General features: G+C 64.0%; 2 protein-coding genes across 9 annotated transcripts; both read right to left on the bottom strand.

The window, feature by feature from the left end:
- Positions 1-625: 625 nt before the first annotated feature.
- On the bottom strand, positions 626-4,578 carry SMIM1 (small integral membrane protein 1 (Vel blood group)). Of its 7 annotated transcripts, none has more exons than XM_045034980.1 (4): positions 3,628-3,803; positions 3,273-3,406; positions 1,577-1,722; positions 626-1,394 (listed from the first exon to the last, which is right to left on the bottom strand). In XM_045034980.1, exons 3-4 carry the CDS (start codon positions 1,684-1,686, stop codon positions 1,268-1,270), a joined length of 237 nt encoding a protein of 78 aa, XP_044890915.1. In that variant the 5' UTR covers positions 1,687-1,722; positions 3,273-3,406; positions 3,628-3,803; the 3' UTR covers positions 626-1,267. The 7 variants fall into 7 exon arrangements, with proteins under 7 accessions (XP_044890915.1, XP_023105405.1, XP_023105406.2 ...); XM_023249637.2 differs by having other exon boundaries at positions 1,577-1,696; positions 3,628-3,800; XM_023249638.2 differs by lacking the exon at positions 626-1,394 and having other exon boundaries at positions 1,681-1,696; positions 3,660-4,578.
- Positions 4,579-4,720: 142 nt separating this feature from the next.
- Positions 4,721-18,461, bottom strand: CCDC27 (coiled-coil domain containing 27). 2 transcript variants are annotated; one of them, XM_019836044.3, is made up of 12 exons: positions 18,127-18,461; positions 17,589-17,721; positions 16,338-16,433; positions 15,636-15,790; positions 12,741-12,902; positions 11,762-11,854; positions 11,136-11,451; positions 10,865-10,995; positions 8,870-8,947; positions 8,377-8,589; positions 6,453-6,557; positions 4,721-4,955 (listed from the first exon to the last, which is right to left on the bottom strand). In XM_019836044.3, exons 1-12 carry the CDS (start codon positions 18,457-18,459, stop codon positions 4,830-4,832), a joined length of 1,941 nt encoding a protein of 646 aa, XP_019691603.2. In that variant the 5' UTR covers positions 18,460-18,461; the 3' UTR covers positions 4,721-4,829. The 2 variants fall into 2 exon arrangements, with proteins under 2 accessions (XP_019691603.2, XP_019691604.2); XM_019836045.3 differs by having other exon boundaries at positions 11,136-11,422; positions 11,766-11,854.
- Positions 18,462-20,434: the final 1,973 nt, after the last annotated feature.

Raw genomic sequence — 20,434 nt, 5'->3', positions numbered from 1 at the left:
ACAGACCCCACCAGGTGCTCCGCTTTCGTGGTGGACAGGGCGTGGCTGGGATCACCTGGGTGCAGCCCTGCCCCACGGGCAGGCCGGTCTTTGCGGGGGGGGGGGGGGGGGGTCTCTGCCCTTCCCCTCCAGCTCGGCCTCGGACACGCAGGCTTGCCACGTGGCCTTCAACCTCAGGCCCCACAAGGACAGTGTCTGTCCTTCATCTCCAGCCCTCAGTCCTTGGGGAAGAAGCACTCTCCTAACTTTGTGTTTCTGCCACAAAGGGTCTGCGGGGCCAGAGATGTGAGCTTGCGGCAAGTAGGTGGGGGTGAGCACAGGCCCAGGAGGGCAGGTCTCGGGAATCCGCTGGGCAGGCAGGAGCAACCTGAGCCTCGAGGCCTTGTCCACGGTTGGTTGGTCGGTTGGGCGAGGCAGGAAGACGTCCCGCCACCTGCCAGCCCTCAGGCCGACCCCCAGGGGCTCGCTTCCCACCAGAGGGCGCAGCCGACACACACGGAGTCCCAGAGCCAAGTGGGAGGAAGGGCCCTTCCCAGAAGCCTCCCACTGTTGTCGGAGGGCCTCCAGCTGGCCTCACGTGGGCAGGCGCCTGGGGGGCCCCCGTGGGAGAGGCCCTCACCCAACCTTCACGCAACAGACTTTTAATGACTGCATCGGTGCACAGGTTCCCATCCGCCCTGGGCATGGCGGGGGCAGCGGCCTTCCTGCTGGCTCCAAGCCCCGGAGCAACTATGCCCACCCCACCGCAGACAACACTTGAGGGTGGCTCCTGCTCCCCACCCTGCCCAGGATCGACTTCCAGGATGAGGTCTCAGCCCGGGGAGAGGGGGGGCAGAGGGACATACATAGCCCCGCCTCCCCCAGAGCCATGCTTACAAAACAAGAGGGCCCAGAGGCCCACCCAGGCACCCCCAGCCCCATACAGCGCCCGCTCAGGGAGGACCCAGAGGGTGTGTCCCGTGGTCCCAGCTCAGACTGGGCCGAGTCTCCCGGCCATGTGTGCCCCTGGCTGGCTGCCTGTGCGAGGCATGTGTATATGTCATCGAGGACCTGTGTCCCTGTTCCTCTGCGTGCCCCTGGATGGCCAGTGACTGCTTGCTGCACAGTGGGGTCTGTGGGGGGGCGGTGAGTCTATGCACGAGGAGGAAACCTGGTGTATACGAGGATCCGTGTACATGAGGGTCTGTGCATGCAAAGGGGATTCTGGTGTACAGGGGTGTCCGCCCGGGCCCACGTCCCCGGGCACATGCGTGCATGCTGGGAAGCCTTATTTGCACTTGTGCACGTAGTAGCCGGTGATGTAGCCCAGGATGAAGACGGCCCAGAAGAGGGCCACTCCGCCCAGCACCTTCAGGGCGATGCCCAGCTTGCCTGAGCACAGCTTCCGGGAGATCCTGGAGAGGGAACCGCCAGCACGTGAGCCCGAGAGGGCTGCGGGGGCTGCGGGGGCTGGGCGAGGGGGGGAGGGGGGGGCAGTGGGCCCCGAAGGAGGAGGGCCTGGCACTCTGCTGACAGGCGGAGACAAGGAGGCGGAGGGCGTGACCCAGCGGGCGGGGCTCCTCCCCCCAGCCCTCACCTCGCCCAGCTTGAGGCCTCCTCCGTGCTGGACCCGGCAGCCACGTGGACTTCGTCCCGGCTGCTGTCATCCCACCTGCTGTACTGGACACCACTCTGCTGGGTCTGCATGCTGCCCGGGCTACGGCCAGAGGAGCAGGGGAGGGGCTGAGGGGATGGGGAGGGGGGCTGAGGGGGCGGGAGGGGGTGGGGGCGCTGAGGGGGCGGGGCGCAGGCTGAGGGGGGAGGGGCGGCTGAGGGGGCGGAGGGGGGTGGCGGGCACCGGAACCTTCTCACCTGGCTCAGCAGGTGAACCGACGCCAAGTGGTCAAGCCACTTGCCAGGGTCACGTGGGAGCCCGCAAAGCGGGAATCCAACCCAGGGAGGCTGCAAATCCGTCAAACCCTACCCTCAGGAATGTGAGAGGCTGCCTCCACCCGGGCCAGGCCCTCGCGGGGGCCTCCGGGACAGCTGCTGGGCCCTGGAGACTGGACGCGGCGGGTCCTTGGGCGGATAACTGCTGCCCCCTCCCAGTTCCCGACAGATCAGGCCCCAGAGCTTCCCCAGAGGCGGGGAAGAACAGGGACGGGGCGGCGGCTGGTACAGCCTGGCTGGCTGGCCGGGGCAGGCCGGCGGCCCTGTCCTGTGTCCTCTGGCCTGCTCGACTTGGAGCCCCTCCCCCGACACCGCCTGGGGGAGAAGCTGGGGCCTGTGTGTGGCGGGGGGGGGGGGGGGGGGGGGGGGGGAGTCCAGGCGCCTCTCTTCCCGGGACCCCCTCCCACAAACACTTGGGGAGGGGCTTAAAGGCACAGCGGGCCCCTGAACGGCAAGAGGCCCACCCAGACACTGCTGAAAACCGGCAGTTCTTAAACTCCTGAGGTGCCTCCCGGGTCCCAGGCCAGTGGGAGGAAGGGAGGGAGCCCATCTCGGAGCCTCAAGGCCTGCCTCTCAGGCGGGAGCCACCTGCTTGGTGGCAGCCACTCGGGCCAGTGGCCGTTCTCAGGCCCAAGGGAGGCGAAGCGTACACTGAGTGTGGGTTCCGCTTTCCCAGGTGGGTCTGGGAAAGGGGCTACTGGGCCGACTCTGTTAGCTGTCTACCTAAGGTCCACCTCCTTCCACCTGGGGGCACAATCCTTAGCCGGTTCCAGGCAGCAAGGTGCTGCCCTAAATGACAGCCGGGGGCTAATTCAAGCTTAATACCTTGGCTGCTGGGCGTAGCAGGAGCTGCAGGGTTTTTGCTCTCAAGAGAGAAATAGCAGCGGCTTCTTTCTGGCCGCCCTGCAGTGATGGCCGGAGCTGCAGCAGCCATTTTGCTACCGGATATCCACGCAGCGCCAGCCCTGACAGGGTGGGGGTCTCCAAATCCACACCCATTACCCACCTGTGGGCTTCTTTGTGTGAGAAGACTCAACCCACACCTGTTCAAGCCTGGAACAAGGAGTTCCCGTCGTGTGCACCAGAAAGCATTCCCAACTGATGGAGACTGTGGCTTTCAAGCTGCCCTGACTGGACAAAGCCCCTAGAAGCCAGTGAAGTGCCCAGAGCTGGGCTCCTGAGGGCCTCACTCTCCAGCCCCCCACTGGAAGGTCCCGCCCTGTAGCAAGAGCCTGGGGCTGTGCTGCCCAGAGCCACCAGCCAAGCTGGGGGCCCTCGCGGGTACCACCGCATACCTTAGACCCCTTCGCTCCCAAAGCACCCCCGAGGAGCCCACAACTTACAAAGGGAGAGTCCTGGCGAGGAAACCCAGACTCAGGCGCCCAGGAAGGTGGTCAGGTGGTCAGAGCCTGGCCAGTAGATCTCACCTCCTCCCAGGCCACAGGTCAAGGTCCGAGGTGCGGCCGATGCCTCCAACCTGAAAAATAGGGGGGGGGGGAAACCCACAGAAAATAAAGTGTAGAGGACCGGCTCTGCGAGGAGCCGGGGAGGGAAAGGAGGAGCCCTGGGGTGTCCCGGGGCGGCCAGCAGGAACCAGATGGCCCTTTCCGGCTCGTGGCCGTCCCTCCACGGGTTGGGCCGGGGCGGGGCGGGGAGAGGGGGTCGCTTGGCCGGACCAGACCCTCCCCCGCCTCCTACCCCGCAATTCCGCTCTCCCGGGCGACGCTCACAGGCCAGGGGGGCCGCGGCCAGGTCCACCTCCGCGGTCCGCCCGCACCAGGAAGCTGCGCCCCGACGCGTGTCCCACGGGCCCCTCGGCCCCCGGGCCTCCGAGCAGCGCAGACGTGTAGCCGGCCGGGAGGAGCGGGGCCTGGGGCGGGGCTAGGGGCGGGGCTAGGGGCGAAGCGAGCCGGGAAGCCGAGCCCAGGCCGCAGGTGCTCCCGGGGGCGCCGCGGGAGGGCGTGCAAACTGCAGGGAAGGAAGGCAGTAGGTGCGGCGGGGGCGAGAGGGCCCGCAGGGGAGAGGGGACCGCGGGAAAGAGAAGCGTGTGAGGGAGGTAGTAGCAGAGGCGAGGGCACGCTGGGAAGGGGCGCTGCGAGGGAGAGGAGCTGTCAGGCGCGAGAGGCGGCTGGGGAGAGAGGCCGAAGGAGTCGCTGGGCCCTGGGGGGGTCCCAGGCGTGAGAGCGGGGGTCCTCCACCAAGACCGCGCAGGGACGGGCTCGGGCGCAGAAGCGGGGCCCGGAGCCTCCGGACGCGCCTGGGTCTGATCCGAGAGTTGAGGCGGCCTGCAGGGGTGGGGTGGGGGGGCGCTGCGGAGCTCCCCGCTGCGTCCCTCCAGTTCGCGCCCTGGGCGAGGCGGGTCTGGCTGCGCGCACAGGTGCGGGCGGAGAGCAGAGCCGCGCCTGATGGGTTCCTTCATTCAGCGCCTGTTTATGTGCCCGAAGCCTGCGGTGCGCAGGACGCAGACAGAGGTGCCTGGCCGGCCGCCTGGAGCTGTCCCTCCCGCAGAGTGATGGAAAGGAACAGCAGCAGGAAAAACGGCCTCCATCCACCCTCTTCCAAAGGGGTCGCCCCAGCCAGGGAAGCCCCCATTTCGGAGGTGGCCCCCCGTGGGCCCAACTGAAGGAGCCTATAGGCACCCAGGCTCAGGCCTTCAAAGCCCAGGGCCTCTGGAGGGGGCCCTTGCTCCGTGTGGGGGTCTCCCCAGGAAGGAGCCAGGGATGCAGATCGGGGCTGCGGATGGAAGCCGAGCCCCCACGAGTCCCGGAGGGAAAGAGAAGCTGAGCCCATGGCCAAGGACAGGGTTTAATTCTAAAGCGAGAAGACCGGGCCACACACGATGGCCCCGCGAGCTGGGGCCCAGCGTCTGGGGGGGCGGGGGGCGCGTGGGCAGGCGGGCTCTACTTGGAGGCCAGCTTCTTGGACTTGCTCTGGGAGGAAGGGGCCTCCGACTGGTGCAGGGGAGGCATCCTGACGCCTTTCTGTTTCAGCTGATTGTAGTAGTCGGCTCGCTCAGAGATGATCCTCTGGGGAGGAGCACAGGCCGTGGCTGCGGGGGCGCCACTGCTCCACCACCACCCCCCCCCCCCCACCAAGGGCAGCCGGCAGCAGGGCCTGCACGGAGCTCCGAGCACTGACACCGGCTCTCCAGGGGGAAAAGCTGTGGTCTTGCAGCTGCTGGTCAGGCCCCCGGAGATGAAGCCCACAGAACTCGGAGTGGGGAAGAGAGCCCCTCCCCCCACGGGCCGCGGTCGCTCTCCCTTGAAGCAGCACTAGGTCCCCTGCGAATCTCCAGCAGCGCCCGACCGAGAGACCTCAGAGGCCACGGAGCCTGTCCCTCCAGGCCCTTCTGTCCTGCCCCCTCCCTCACCTCTCCTGCTTCACCACCGGTCACTGTTTTGTGTCCTTTGTGTCCGACACTGGCAGGGGAAAGGATTCTTCCCTGACTACTGGGTGGTACCGAGGACCCTTCCCTCCCTCTCTCTCCCCTCCCTCTCTCTCCCTCTCCTCCCCCTCCTTCTCTCTCCCTCTCCTCCCCCTTTTCTTCTCTGCCCTCTCCCTCTCCCTCTCCCCAAGCAACTGTAGCCAGGCTGCAGAGACCTCCCCCCAGGTCCTCATGCAGGGCCCCCCTCCCCTGAGACCTTTGCCACCCTGCGGGATCGCCACTGGCCGCAGCTCCACCCCCACGGTGCAGAGGAAAGAAATCAGGTCTCAGGGAAACGCGGGGCGCTGGAAGGGGACAGGCACTGGTGGCAAGCGCCCTGCCGTGGGAGGCTTGCGGCATGGGGACCGAAGCAGCCCCTGTGAGCAGCACACCGGGCCGCACAGAGCACGTTTGGGTCAGGGGCTCGGCTCCCAGGGCCCTTTCCCCACCACGCCCCGAGGCAGACGTGCTGTCTCCCACGTGCAGAGGAAAACTCCGTGGCTCTGAACTCAAGTGACCCAGCCACAGCTTCTCAGCCGAGGACCGCAGGGGTGGTGACTGACCCCTGCCAGCCCCAAAGTCTGCACCATGTTCCCTGCACCACCGTGCCCCTGTGAGGCCTCTGTTTGGGGTCAGCAAGATGACAGCGCGGGCCAAGGCCAGGGAGGGGTCTGTGCCAGGGTCCTGCCTGAACAGATGACTATCCCAGCTGAGGCCACGCCGAGGTGCTGAGAAGCATCCCTGAAGAGGCTGGGTGGGCCAGGGTCCCTGCTGCGGGGGAACCTCCAGGACTCCAGCAGCTTGGCCCCCCGCCCCTGCGCATCCCCCGCGGACTTGCTGCTGGGGGTCACCGAAGGCCGAGAGCGGCTAGCCTCACCAGCTGTACAACATCGCCACCCTTTCGGGGGGTCCGGTCCCCCTCTGCCTGAGCAGAGAGTAAGCATGATCCCCGGGTGACGGCGAACAGTGACACAGAACCAGAATGGGGGGCCGTGGCATCCATGCTGGCTTCTCCCCTCTGCGTCTGGCTGCAAATTAGTCAGCTCCCGCCCGGAGACGCGGCCTTGGGGACAAGGAGGCAGCCCAGCGCCAAATGTACCTGCAAGGCCTCCAGAATGTCATTGTCAGAGATCTCAGTGGCCAAGGACTTGATCCCAGGGGTGCTGAAGGTGGCCTGGATGATGTTGTTTCTTAGTCTTTCGAGCTGTGAGCAAAGGGAAGGAGCGGGGGAGTCACCACCCCGGCTTGAAGCTTTTCAGAAGGTAGACGTGCCCTCGCTTTTCACAGCCTCAGAAACTGGAAGAGGTCGGGAGAGGCCGGCTGGTCTGCCCGGGAGCTACAAGGGGCCGGATCCAAACCCAGGCCCAGGGGGGCCTGACACCAAGGCTTTAAGACTTTCTACTGCTTTTTTTTCCTTTTTAATTGAAAAAGAAATGGTTTTAAAAGGTGGGGGGGGGGGTACCAGAGCTCTGAACAACCCCCCACCGGGCCACCCCCTTCCCCTAGGGAACTGGCGCAGCCCCCTCCCGACCCCAGGGCGCCCTGCGAGCCTGTCAGCCCCTCCCTGTTAGCATTGGAGGGGGCACTTGGGGGTCCCTCCCTCCTTGCCTCGTGCTGCTGGCGGTAACTAGCCGCTGACAGGACATTAACCGGGTGTTGACGAGGACGGGGCTCAGGCTGTCTGGTCTCGCTGCCATCAGCCTGGCTGTGCACGTGCAGGGCCCCAGCCCGCCTCCGCCCACCTGTACCCCCACAAGCCCTCAGGGCCCCCCGAGTTCTGGCGGCGGCACGCTAGCAGCTCCTCGGTCTCCGCGTCCGGAAGCCCCGACAGAGCAGGAGGGCCAAGGGGGAACCAGCCTGAAGAGGCTGCAGGAGGGTCCACTTTGGCTCCGGGACAGAAGGGATGTTAGGAGCCCCGGGACCTTGGGCGGGGGGCGGGGGGGGCTCCCATGTTTTCCAGTGTGGACCGATGCCAGCTCGGTGTTGGCATCGCACTGGCGTGGGGGTCTCACCCTCTCTACTGGAGGTGGCCGTCAGCTGGGGGTGTCCGGCCACAGTGCCCCACGCCTGGGCTGTCTCGGGCATCACTGGTAGGTCCTGGCACCCCTTCCTGCCAACCCCAGGCCTAGGCTCACCCTCTCAGCACAGCGTTCCAGGCCCTACTAGACAGACTTGAGACCCCAGCACCCAGCACCCCGCTAATGCTCCAGCTGGGTGGGACACCACTTGATGAAAGATAGCAGGTGCGGGGGGGGGGGGGCTCGGTGATGCCCTCAGAGCCGCCCAGCAGGAGGCTGGCCCCCCACGGGGAGTTGGGTGCACCTGGGTGGCCACAGGCACTCTGGGTGGGAAAGAGAGAGGACCTTTCCCTTTGCCGCTTTTCGGATTCTAAATCAAGTCAGCTAATCCGCCGGTTTCCTTTTCCGCCTGGGGTGGGGGGTCCCTCATAGCAGAGGGCACCTCGGCCTCCCTCTGTGCCTCTGCTCACGTCCCGTCCCATGTAGGGGCTCCGATATGGGATCCTGTTCTTCAAATCCCAGCACCACCCCTGCGCGGCCCTGGGGGCTAGACGCATTACTTAACCTCCCCTGCTGCGGGTGCCTTTACGTACACAGTGAGGACGCTGAGAATACCTGCTTGTAGCTTTGTGCACGAGGTTAGAAGACTTCAACGAGCTGCTTAGAACGGTGTCGGACCCATGGCAAGCACCCCGTAGCTTGCAAGGAGATGGTGGCGTGACTAGCATACCCCCTGACCGCAGAGCCCCCCTTCCTGGCCGGCCAAGCCCTGGTGCCCACTCCCAGCACAAGCCAAGGCAGCGACTCCATCCACGAAGCGGGCGAGGCTGCCCCCGCCTCGGGGCGAAGTGTGCAAGGCCCCTCACACCTCTGCTGTCTCCACCACCATTTCTGGAGCGCAACTCTGCACCGGGGGGCCGGGATACGAGGGGGGAAGAGCCCGAGCCCCTGCTCACTCCCTGAGCTCCCCAGGCCGGGCGCCCTGGCTCTGCACGCGGGGCCTACCCGGGACTGCGCGCTCTCCAGGGCCACGCGGGCCTGCAGCTCCGCCTGCTGGATCATCTCGTTCCTGCTCCCAATCTCCTCCTGCAGCCACTTCTGTCTCTGCAGCTGGCCCTCCTTCTGGCTCACCTGGTCCTGCAGCTGGCTGACCTTGGCCTCCAGCTCCGAGATGATGTGTTCCTGCTTGGCGAGTCGGCTCTGCAGCTCCGCCACTTGCTGCGGGGGCGGGGGGGGGGGAGGGAGGACGGGGGAGTAGGGTCGCCCGTGTTCCCCGCCCCTTTGTCCCCCCAAGACGGCCGGCGTCACCGAGTTCAAGCCAGATGTGGAGCCAGCAGTGGCGAGGAGCCAGCCACTGCTGATGGGGGTGCCGCCTGACGGAGGGGGGCCCCCGACTGACTGCGAAGGGGGTTCGCGGCTCATGTCCCCCACGCCGCGTCAGGACTTACAGCAAAAACAGCAAGATCTGGCTGACCGTTTAACCACGCCTGGCGGTCACCTGGCGGAGGAGAAAGTTGTCCTTCTCCATGAGGCCCATCATCTCTTCGTGTTTCTTGTCTTCCCTGAGGTTGGAGAACTGGAAGGCCGAAGGGGGGTTGGCTCAGGGAACGGGAGGACGGACGGGACACCGGTATCCACCCGTCTCCCCGAGCCCCAGTGCCACAGAAGCCGCAGGACCCCTGCCAAGGGCAGGGAGAAGGACGGGGGGCCTGCAAACACGCAGGGAGCTGGGCAGGGCCAAGGAGGATGGGTGCTGAGCCAGCGGCGGGGAAAGCTGACGAGCCCAGCTCCCTCCCGGAGTCCCCCAGGCTCAGGAGTTGGAGGTGCGGCTGCTTCTGGGTGTAGAGCCTCGTGTGGGGGTGGGGGTCGGTGGTGACTATCTCAGGAACAGAGTGGCAGACCGGTCCCCAACCTTGAGCGGCGAGGAGCCTGCCCCTTGTCCGCCTGGCAGGAGGCTGGGGGCCGGGGTTTGGCAGAGGGGCTCCGGCGGGGGAGGTGCCAGGCTCAGTGTGGGGGTGGCGGCCCCAGGCTCCAGATGTGGGCTCCCCCCCCCCCCCCCCCGCCTCCCGCAACACCAGCAGCTGGGCCTTCACATCACAGGCAAGAACCCCTCCCAGGTGCCAGATTCCGGGGCAATCTGAGCAAATTAAGAGGAAAGCCCTAACGAGACGACCCTGAACGCTGGGCTGACGGGGGCCCGTGTGCCCTTGTGCGTGAAGCACAAAATGAGCACCGCGTGGCCACTCCGCTCGGCCCCGACGCTGGAGCAAAGCTCTCTCGCGAACGACAGAGACCGAGGCGGAGGGACACAGGACACCTGCAGGAGAGAGAGGGATGTTGCAGCAATTAAGCCCGGCAGCCAGGAGTGTTGCGCGAGGTCAGACCGGCCACGGATCTTGAGGTAAAAGAAGATACGAGGACAGGACGTTAAAAGAAGATACGAGGACAGGACGTTCGGAGAACAAGGCGGATCGGGGAGGCGTCAGTGTGACAAAGGCAGGAGGGAGGAGGCTGCGGAGAAAGTGCGGAGAACGTGGAAAGCACGGCAGACGGACCAGGAGACGGAAGAGGAGGGGGAACCGGGTCTAGGGACGCCAGGAGGACGGAAGGTTCGAGAGACAAGAGGAGGAAACGAAAAACCGAGATAAACGTGAGCTTCCAGAACCACAGGACACGCGTTCCCGGTTGGTCCCGGAGAGCCCAGGACGGTGAACGGGCCGCGATGGCACAAGTCCGCCAGCTTTCAGGGCACCGGGGACCAGGACGGCACCGCGGCCACCCCGCCTGGGCCCCGGCGAGCGAGAGGCGGGGACACACTGACGGAAGGCGCCGTCCCGGCCACACTCCGCCGCCAAGTAGAAGCAGGCCGTTCGCGGAGTGCGGTGTCCCCCCAGTTTACACATACTCGTTTTTTTATCAAAAGATCGCTGCAGGATGTGCTCCCATGAAGACGCGGGAGTAGGTCAGAAGAGAGAATGGACCTTAATCCTCATTCCGGAAGCCCGTGTTTCAGCCCCAGGCGGGCGTGTGCTGCTGACAACGTGCCCCCACCCCCACCCCCCTGGGGGTCCTGGGTGGGGGACACCGGCGGGAAGCGGACCTCCCTGCGTTGGGGACCCCAGGCAGGGGAGGAAGGAGGAAGCAATAGATAATGTGATGATGCAGAAAGTTCCAGAATGGGCGTTGGAAGCATGCCGTCCGGGAACCTGCAGAGCGATTCCTAAGGAAGAGTTGAGAGTGGTCGCCGCAGGGGAGGGGCGCGTGAGAGGGAGGAGGGTGGTCACACCTATTGGGGCGACGAGCCTGTGGGACTCCTTGATTCTTTACGCTGTGAGTGTGAAAAACTTCGAGAAAACATGGTGCTCAGCTAGGGGCGGGTGGACGCGGGGCGGGGTTCCTGGGAAGTGGCCCGGAGCCGAGCGGCCCGGGGTGGACGGTGCGGGGCTGCCCGGGCTCCCGGCTCCCAGTGCCAGGGTGACAGGGGCACGGCCACCTTGTTGGACATGGCGCGTAGCTGGTCCTCCCGCTCCCGAAGCTCCCTCTGCAGGGCCTCGCTCTCCGTGTGCACCTGCCGCAGCCGGGACTCCTGGAAACCCACTCGGCGTTGTAAGGACGTGATGGCACCTGAGTGAGCGCCGCGGAGGAGAGGAGCGAGAGCAGGGGCCTGAGAAGCCGGGCTGAGGGTGGCGGCCTTCCGCCCCGCGGGCCTCGGTCCCTTGCCCCCTCCTCCCCCCCCCCCAGGCTCCCGGGCCCCGGGGCCGCACCTGTCGCGAGCGAGTATCTGGTCCTGGTCACCTGCAGCTCGTCCTGGAGCTCCCAGATCACCTGCTCGTACTCCTCCAGCTGGGCCACCAGCTCCCGCTCGAAGGCCTCTTCCAGGGAGCTCGAACTTCTCTTAGACTGAGCCTCGGCCCCCTGCACCTCCTCCTCCTCCAGCTGCTCCACCTCCACCTCAACCCCCTCCTCGGGCGCGGCCTCCCCGCTGCCCGTTCCGCCTTCTGCTTCTCCGGCCTCGTCTTCTTGGCCGCCATCCACTTCCAGGTCCTTGCCCCTGTGGGTCGCGGAACACTCGTCCTGCGGCTGGGACACGGAAGGCACGCCGGGCAGGAGTGCACTGGGCGTGGGGCCGCGGCCCCCCAGCCGGGGCAGGGTCAGCCTCGTCCACTCGGAGACCCTGGCGCCCCCCCGGGGCAGGGGGGCTGGAGTCCCGCCACCCTGCACCTGTTCCCCCCAGGTGTGTCTGAGGGCCTACGACTGGGGAAAGGCCAGCAGGTGAGAGCTACGGGTGGGACACCGTGGCCTGGGCCCCGCCCGGCTGCCCTGCAGATGTGGCCCGGGGTCAGGCCTCCCCCCGCCCCACCCCACCCCCCGTTTCCCAACAGGCCTGCACCTGCCTTCTGTGCTGCAACTCCTCCTCGTCTCTGAAGGTTCTCAGGATGCTCAGCTTCCCCAAGGGCTTTGGTGCAGACTCTGAGGGCTGCTCCTGTAAGACGCCTGCGTGAGCCTCGGCTCCCCCGGGGGGTGAGACCTGTCCTTCTGGAAGGGGACAGCAGCCTCTCCATGTTGCAGGGGAGGGAGGGGAGCCAGTGTCCTCCTGCCAAGGGTGCTGTGTTGCTGAGAAGGGGGGCGGTGGCCTGCACGTGAGCAGGCCCATGTTTCCTGTGGCTCACAGCTCTCTAAGCGCCCCCGGGGGGGCTGGGGAGCAGGGAAGGTAGGCTGACGCCCCCAGGCCCCCGGAGATTCCTGCTGCCCCTGCCTGCTGGCATCGTGCCATCGGCGTCTGGTCCAGCTCTCTCTGGTGGCATCTCGGGGGTCCCCACCCCTGCCTCATGTGTGCCCCCAGCATAATGCTGGGCTGTATCCTCGGGGATGAAAGAAATCAAGTTTTAGAAAGACCAGGCGACTGCTTCCCCGGGCCCTACCGGCACCTGCCTGGTTCAGCCCTCTGTCCAGACCTGGGAAGGGGCAGCACCCCCCCGCCCCTGCTTTATAGGCAAGGACACTGAATGTCTTGCAGGCACAACAGACCTGGCTCAACTGAGCCGCCACGCCCACCGGGTCCATGTCTCAGCCCCGGACACCACCTTCAGGGCTCCTTCCATCCTTCAGGATCTCGGAGGATCCAGCCCTCATCTTACGGGAAGGAAGCGGAGTCCAGACAGACACACGGCCCGCCCCAGGGACCAAGCAAGCGGGCAGCAAAGCACAGGGGTCTGTTTCTACGCGGAGCCCCTGCCCCCACCAGGACGTGGCAGGCTTCCGGGACGACGGGGCACTTGCGGGGGGGCCCGAGGGCTACCCGGAGCTTTGGACCCTTGGCAGCAGAGCTTGTGGCTCAGGCCCCCTGCTCACCCCGTGCCCTGACATACCAATATCTCTTGGCTTTTGCTTTGGAGGAGGAATTTCAGCTGCTTCTTCAAGGCCTCCCTCTCCTCCTGGAGGGCCGAGACCTCCTCGTCTTTCTTCCGAAGCAGGGCCTCCAGCTGGGACAGGCGCTGCACCTCCTCCCCCAGCGTGCGCAGGCATTGATCCTGCACAGAGGCGCAGGTGGCCCCCATGTGCCGCTCGAGCCCCTCCCGGGCCCACCCTCTCGGGGCGCCTGCAGACCGGCAGCTCTGAGCCCAGGAAGGGCAGGTCTGCCGTTCAGGCACCCTGAAATCCCAGCCACCCCTGCCTAAGGGCAGGTCCCAAATCCTTGCCTGGGGGGGTAGGCTCCTGGTACCCGCCCTTCAGGCCTGGCCCCAGCCACCCACCCCCGCCCTGGGGCCTTGTCAGAGAGCCCCGCCCTCTGCCCCTCCACCTTCTGTGCTCAAAATCTCGGTGCCCCCACTTCCTCAGAGTCGGAGACACGATACAGAGGTTTTTGGACAAACGGAAACGGGAGGACTTGCCACCAGCAGATCTGAGCTGAGGCCGGAGGGAGGTGGTCCAGGCACAGGTGCCGGAGGAAAAGGAGGCAGCTAGGAAGCCCTCCAGATGTTTGGGATTTAAGTGCCAGGCTTCCACGGGGCCCACGAGTCAAAGAAGCAGATGCGCCAAGGAGGTTAGAAGTTTGAAACGGAACAATGATCAACATCAAGACATATGGAGATTTGTAGGGTGAGGCCGAGGCCACGGAGGGCACGGATTCCGAGCCCCACGCGCACCGACTGGGGCCCGCAGGGAACCAACGGGCTAGCCATCCACCTCAGGGCTTCAGAGAAGAGCTGAGGCTGTGGCAGAGGAGAGGGTGGACGAAGATCTGGGAGGGTGGGGAGGGGAGAGGGGGCGGAGCCAGCGGCATGGCGGGGGGAAGGGGCGGAGCCAGCAGCATGGCGGGCGGGCAAAGCCAGCAGGAGGACGGAGCCAGCAGCATGACGGGAGGGCGGAGCCAGCAGCATGGGGGGAGGGGCGGAGCCAGCAGCACGGCGGGGGGGAGGGGCGGAGCCAGCAGCATGGCGGGGGGCGGAGCCAGCAACATGGCGGGGGGAGGGGCGGAGCCAGCAGCAAGGCGGGGGCGGGGGGATCTGAAGGAATGCGGAACTGCTTATACAATTACGTTAAAATGACTTTGCCAAAATCGCACCCCTTTCCCCTGCCATAGTGATGGAGACCCACGCATGTGTCCCAAACTGGACAGCGGTGGCTGGAAAGAGGATGTTCGGTGCGACTGGGGGCTTGTGGCTGCAGGTGGCTCTCTGGCCTCCCTCCAGTGATGAAGCATCACCTCAGCCAGTTCAGACCAGGCAGAGATGAGGGAAAGACAGCCCTAAGGACACCTTCCGAGCTCCTGGAGGCAGCCAAGCCTGAGCCCTTCCCCAGGCTCATTCACGTCCGCCAGCTGGTAATACCCCTTCCCGCTGTTTGCATAAGAACACCATGTTGCAAAGAACATTCTTTTACACAGATCTGTGTGGCTCTAGCTAATTAGAGCCTCAGGCTTTCCCCAAAGTGGTCCCAGGATATCAACACTTTCAAAGTTGTGAAATCTATCAGAAAATGTCGAGGCAGAGTTTCGGGAATCAAAGGTAACACGAAGACCCATGGACCCACACCCTCAGGGTTTTGTGTGCCCACCAGCTACTCAACATTCTGTGTGCTCATTTCCATGATGGCTATGAAAGCTTCACCAGCTTTAAGACAACTACAGAAGCAGGTTCTAAGAAAAGACTATTAACGTTGATAAACACCTAGCAGGACAGATGGAGAGAAAGAAAGAGGGCAGGAGTTAGCACCATCAGGAATGGAAAAGAGGCATGCTTTCTCTCTGCAGAAATTAGAGGGGTAATAAAACACCATCCTGTACAGGACTAGGCCAATAAATTTGAAAATTTACATGAAACAGACACATTCCTAAAAACAAAAAAAAAAAACAAACAAACAAACAAACAAAAAAAAAAATCCCTTCCCCAAACTGAAACAAGAGGGAGAAGGAACTCTGAATATCTTTCAAGTGACTTCATTATTTGTAGAACCTTCTCTCTGAGGACTCTGCAGGAGTCCTCAGTGATGAATTCTTCACCAATCTCGTGTAGATCCTTCCAGAGAATAGAGAACAAAAGGGAGAAAATGCCTCCCAACTTTTCGATGGTTTTTAAAAAACTTTTTAAGTTTATTATTTATTTTGAAAGAGAGAGAGAATCCCAAGCAGGCTCAGCATTGTCAGCATGGAGCCCGATGCGGGGTTCAAACCCATGAACCGTGAGATCATGCTCTGAGCCGAGATCCAGAGTCGGGCGCTTAACCGACTGAGCCACCCGGGCACCGCTTGGTGGTTTGTTTCGAGGCCAGATTTACTCTGACACCAAAAGCAAACAAGAGAATAACCAGATAGGTAAATTACTGGCCGTTCTCTGTCACAAACAAGGATGCAGAGAATCAAATCCCAACAAATCAACTCGTAGGTAGATCTTTGCACACCGAGCTGGTTAATCTTTAAGAATACATCCTCCCAAGTGGAAATATCGGGTCAAAGGCATGTGAATGGTTGGGGTCATGACTCGTGGAGCGAGCTGCATGCCAGGGGGCGGGACCCAAGCCAGCTTAACCCGCCGCCCACTGGGGTGAAGGCGCACGGGGGCTGCAGGGTTTGGAAACGTCTGATTCACGGAACCGGAAGAGGGAGCTGGGGGTCATCTTCGGCCGCGTCTGGGGACCTGCCTGAACAGCTGACCGGATCCCAGGACGAGAGCCCCCGGGGTGGCCGCGGCCCTCCTCTCCAGCGGGATGAGGAGCTGGGGCATGCGGCTCAGGGTCTGTGCCCAGGGCTCCGCACACGGCCGTACCTTCTCATGGATGACGGAGATGTACCAGGGCACGCGCTTTCTCAGCTGGCTGTGCGCTAGGACTGGGCTGCTGGGGACCGGGCTTATCATCCGGGATTCGCTTGTCCTCAAGTAGTTGAACTCACAGGCGCTCTTACTAAAGGGAAGGAGGCGCCCTGTCGAGAAGTGGGGGGCAGTCAGACGAGTCCCATGCTGAGCGGCCCCGGGGCCTTCCATGATCGTGTCCCCCCCCAGAAACCCTTCACTGCCCGGCTGGGCTCACCACACCCCTACTTGTGACCACCCTCGTCCGTCCTTCCCCACCTGCCCATGTGTGTGTTGAAGAAAGGGAGGGAAATGGTGAAAGCAGCCCTTAGAGATTCCCGGGGCCTGGGGGCCAGGACAGCAGGGGTCATGCTGATGCGGTGCACCAGGTGGCCCAGACATTTGTGAGGGGTTTCCTGGCGTTCAGACAAAGGAGACCTCTGCGTGCAGAGATCGTCTTTGGATAAAGGAAAGAAAGTATATTCGTGTGTGGGAACAGTGTGTTCTATTCAAGGAGGGACGCACCCTGTGTCAGAGACACAGAGCCAGGCAAGTGGTCCCCATGGGGCAGGATCAGGGAGGCCTGGGGAGAGCAGGGGCCGGGGGCAGGTGCAGGCAGAGGCCTCGGGGCTGGCGTGATGAGGAGAGGACCCCGGTGGCAACTGGCCCTGCCCTCACCGTCCACCTGCTGGCTGGAGAACGGGTCCTGGGTCGCCTTCCAGGAATCGAGTGCCACGCGCAACTCCCCGGATAACTCGGCTGAGATGGCTGAACCTGCAGGGGGTTCGAGACGCCGGCCGATGGCCGCTAAGGCTACACCTTCTACGACCTCCAGGGCAGGGGCCACGCTTCCATTTCTTTGTAAACCTCAGGTGGGATTAAAGGTGCCGTGTCAGGGGACCGGCGGGAACCCCGGGACTGAACGGAGACACGGTTCCGTCCTCCTGCCCGCGTTGGTGTGCCGGCCCAGAGCAGCAGGTGCAGCTGAGTCTCTCCAAATGGAGGCACCCCTCCCCGGAAGGACCCCGCATCTCCTGGAAAAAAGGCTCAGCTTCATGGTATCTGAGAAGCCCCTCTGTCCAGAAGGGCAGACCCAGCTGCCCCCGACCTGTCACGGTTCGCGCCACGAACAGCATGCAGGATGCATTGTGGTCCCCCCAGCCGTCCCGGCCAGCCCAGCCCACAAGTCCTGGATCGGGAGCACAGGCTGCTGAGGTTCCAGGCCTGACAAAGGGGAGCTGGTGGGGGCCCCCACCTCGGACACGAACAAGGCTCCTGTTCCCGGCCATAGCACTAAGCCTCCATTGCCCTGTCCCTACGGACAAGGTCATGTGTGGGCACGTGGGCCCAGTGCAGGCTGGGACCTGAGGGGTATGGGGTGCTGCCTGGCCTGGCCAGTGCTCCTTGGTGACCACGGAGTGCCCGGCTGCCCTCTCAAAGCCTCCGGTTCTCCCGGGTCAGAACAGGGCCCGGCACCACCAGGCGGCTGTCGGGCTCCTCACAGGGGTTTGTTCCTGTCCTTGGCCTTATGACCCCTTTTTGGCAGCTTCCAGAATTTTCAACATACTCCCCCCTCCCCCAAGCATATTGAGTCTGCTGAAGGAGACAAGGGAAAAGAAAGGAGGCTTTACCTTCCCTCCCTCCTCCCCTCCTTCCCTCCTCCCACCCCTCCCCCTCCCACCCCTCCTCCCACCCCTCCTCCTCCCACCCCTCCCCCTCCCATCCCTCCGGCCTCTGCCTCTGCTGCTGGTTCCAGCTGGGGCTCCTGCCCACACAGCGAGTTTCAGCAGCAGCAGCAGCAACCGCGGCCACCGCGCACAGCCACCGCGGGCCGCCGCTCTGGCTGACATGTGCCAGCAGGGAAGGCCGCCTGACTCCATGGGGGAAGGAGGCGGTTTCACGCGGGAGCCCCCGGTCGGTGGCTCTCACCGTAAGGACACATGGACGTGGCCCTGGTGCTGAACCGAGGGCAGTCAGGCCGCGCGAGGAACACCTTTCTCAGCGCCTCCAGTTCGGCCGTGAAGCTGGTGTCCTCGGCGCTGGCGTCTTGCTTGCGTCCATCCTGGCGGAGTGAGGACAACGAGACACTGAGAGAGGAGACCCTTGAAGCCGCCTGCCCCTCTCCCCGAGCACCGCGAGCTTCAGGACAGCGTGTGCACCGGCTGGAGACACTGCGACATCCGCCTGGGGAGTCCTTGGGGACCCTGGGTTGGCTCTCTGGTCTCCTGGAGCCTGAGGTACATTCAGGGACCTTCCGGCTGTGCTTCCCGTGCCCCTCCCATCCTCTCCTCTCCCCGTTGGCTCCTCCTGGAGACCCCTCTGAGGAAGGCTCAAGGCGGATGGTGCCTCCTCGCTCACGGGCTCTGCACCCCCCAGAATCTGCCCTTTTGGGGCCATCCCCGGAGCGTATCTGGAGGCCTTCGGTCGAGGGGCAGAAGCAGGCCGTCCGCCCGCCGGGACCCCGTACCATCTTCCCATAGAAGCGGCTGAGGCCGCGCCACCCGCAGCTGCCGTGGCCGGCCACGCTCTGCAGGAGCAGCACGCCCTTCTCCAGCGGGTTGGGCTCCAGGCTGCGCTTCTTGGGGGGGAGGGCTCCGGCCCGCAGCATCCTCAGGGCAGGTGCAGAGACCGAGGTCGGGCAGCGGAAGGACGCCGTGGACAGTCGGCCTCTGCGGGAGCCGGGCTCACGGGTAGGCCTGCTCAGGCCCGGGCGGGACCGGCTCCGGAAGCCCCGCGTCCTGTGGGATCCGGGGAGCGTGTGTGGCATCACTGACGTCTCCATAGAAACAGGCCGTGCCATTTGGCCTAATTTTCTGTGATTCGTCTTAACTTCCTGCCCGCGAGGGGACCCAGAAGCTGTTCCCAGGAGAGGCGGCCGAGGCCCCGGCGGCCCTGTCCCTTCTTGTCTCTGTCCTCGCCCCCCATCAGTGCTCTGCCTACCTGAAGTTGGACCCCGCTGCCGTGGCTCCGATATGGAAATTTAAGAAGCATTTCGTTTCTTGTATAATGTTTTTTTAAGTTTATTTTGAGAGCACTCACGTGCACACCAGCAGGGTAGGTGGGGAGGGGCAAGAGAGAGAGAGAGAGAGAGAGAGAGAGAGAGAGAGAGAGAATCCCAAGCAGGCTCTGCACTGTCAGCACAGAGCCCAACACGGGGCTCGAACTCACCAACTGTGAGATCATGACCTGAGCCGAAGTCGGACGCTTCACCGACTGAGCCACCCAGGCGCCCCCCTCCCCTGAATTTTTGTGACAGACTCTTAATTTACACTCACTCCCTCTAAATTCATCCCCGCCCGTGCAAGCCTGCTCCCTCACCGCACCGCTTGTCCGAGAGCGGGGCTCCGTTAGCACAGCCGGCAGCAAGGAGCGTGCGAGGCACCCCCAGGCCACACCACGAGCGCCACCCTGTGTTCCCTGCAGGCGTCGGTCCAGGCGCGGTCCCGTACTCACGTACACGGCGCACACCCACACGCGCCCAGACCCGCGTACACACATTCACGCACGAAACCCCGTCTGGTTTGGGTGGGAACCCACCTTCTCCTATGACTCGTCCCTGGGAAGCCACGTCCCCTCTCCGGGCCGGTTTTCTCATCTCTACCATGGGGGTAAAGATAATCCCCAGCTCACAGAGCCGGCGTGAAGATTCAATCGGGAAAAGTAGATAAAGAGCTGAGGCACGTAGTGAGGACGGCCTGTTGTTAACTATGATCATCGGTAACTCCCTTCGTCCTCAGTGCTGCCACCTGTTTCCCGTCCTAGAGGGACCGGGCCCAGCTGGGTAGTTGGGAAGGAGGACAAAACAGGGGCCTAATGAATCACATGTGGCACTGACCTCCGCTTTCACTGCTGTTCACCGTCAGCAGTTTGGACGCCAAGGAGCTCAGAAGCAAATTAGTTCTAACTTTGCCTTTCTGTCTGTCTTTTTGGCGTTTGGGCTTTTCACTTATTCTCACTTACTGAGTGTCTGCCAGGCGCCAGACGCTGCCCTGGGCCCCAAGGGCACCACGGAGTCCGTGGGACAGCCCGTGGCACGCCGTGGCAGCGGCCAGCCGGGCCCCAGGGGCTGAGCCCAGCACGGCTTTTCTGGACCCTGCTGCCTGCCTCGCCGGGCACCACTGGCCACGTTGCAGAAAAATTCCTCCGACCCTCGTCAGGACGGAAAGGAAGACTTTATTCAAGGAGTAGAGCAGGCGAGAGAGATTGAACTCAACTCTGAATGCGGCAGGTGAGCGGGGCCCCCAGCCCAGGAGCAGCCTGAGAGGGTCGTGGATGGACCTTGCTAAGCGGGGCAGCGAGAGTGGGGGCTCCTCTCCGGGGGCAGGCCGAGGGCTCACGCACAGGGAGGGGAAGAGGGGTGTGGTTGGATGACAAGGGGCCAGGGACTCTGAAAACTGGCCTTGCAGGACTCTTGCTAAAACTAACTTGGCCAAACATGGATGGGGGAGGCCAGGATGGGGGCCTCGGGGGCGAGAAGAGGGCTCAGAGGGGCCCCGTTAAAGTTGGGTCGAGGACAGAGTCTCTGTTGGTCAGGGACCCAGGCTGATGAGGCTCCACCTCGGTGACCAGCGTCGGAGGCAGGAGGTGGGAGCCCCGAGGGCCCCTGGTTAGCAGTGCTTTGGCCTGGAAGTGTGGCCACGCTCCCCCCACCCCCGCCCGCCCCACCCAAGCACACCACCTGGTGCACTGCATTGCAACGGGGGAGGGGGACACACAGCGACCGTTACCCCCCAAAAAGGTCTGTTGAAGTCCTAACCCCCAGAATCTCAGGATGT

The sequence above is a fragment of the Felis catus genome, chromosome C1 (assembly GCF_018350175.1).
Source record: "Felis catus isolate Fca126 chromosome C1, F.catus_Fca126_mat1.0, whole genome shotgun sequence".
Taxonomy (NCBI): domain Eukaryota; kingdom Metazoa; phylum Chordata; class Mammalia; order Carnivora; family Felidae; genus Felis; species Felis catus.
This window is presented reverse-complemented; position numbering and strand designations above follow the sequence as displayed.

Excerpts from the sequence above, each read along its gene's own strand:
- SMIM1 (XM_023249638.2), bottom strand. The coding sequence starts at position 4,348 with ATGAAGGAACCCATCAGGCGCGGCTCTGCTCTCCGCCCGCACCTGTGC. Across the intron at positions 3,407-3,659 it reads GGCCGCGGCCCCCCTGGCCT|GTTGGAGGCATCGGCCGCAC; the intron begins GTGAGCGTCGCC and ends CCTATTTTTCAG.
- CCDC27 (XM_019836044.3), bottom strand. The coding sequence starts at position 18,459 with ATGGCACGGCCTGTTTCTATGGAGACGTCAGTGATGCCACACACGCTC. Across the intron at positions 10,996-11,135 it reads CAGATACTCGCTCGCGACAG|GTGCCATCACGTCCTTACAA; the intron begins GTGCGGCCCCGG and ends GCGCTCACTCAG. Across the intron at positions 8,590-8,869 it reads ACAACTTTCTCCTCCGCCAG|CAAGTGGCGGAGCTGCAGAG; the intron begins GTGACCGCCAGG and ends CCGCCCCCGCAG.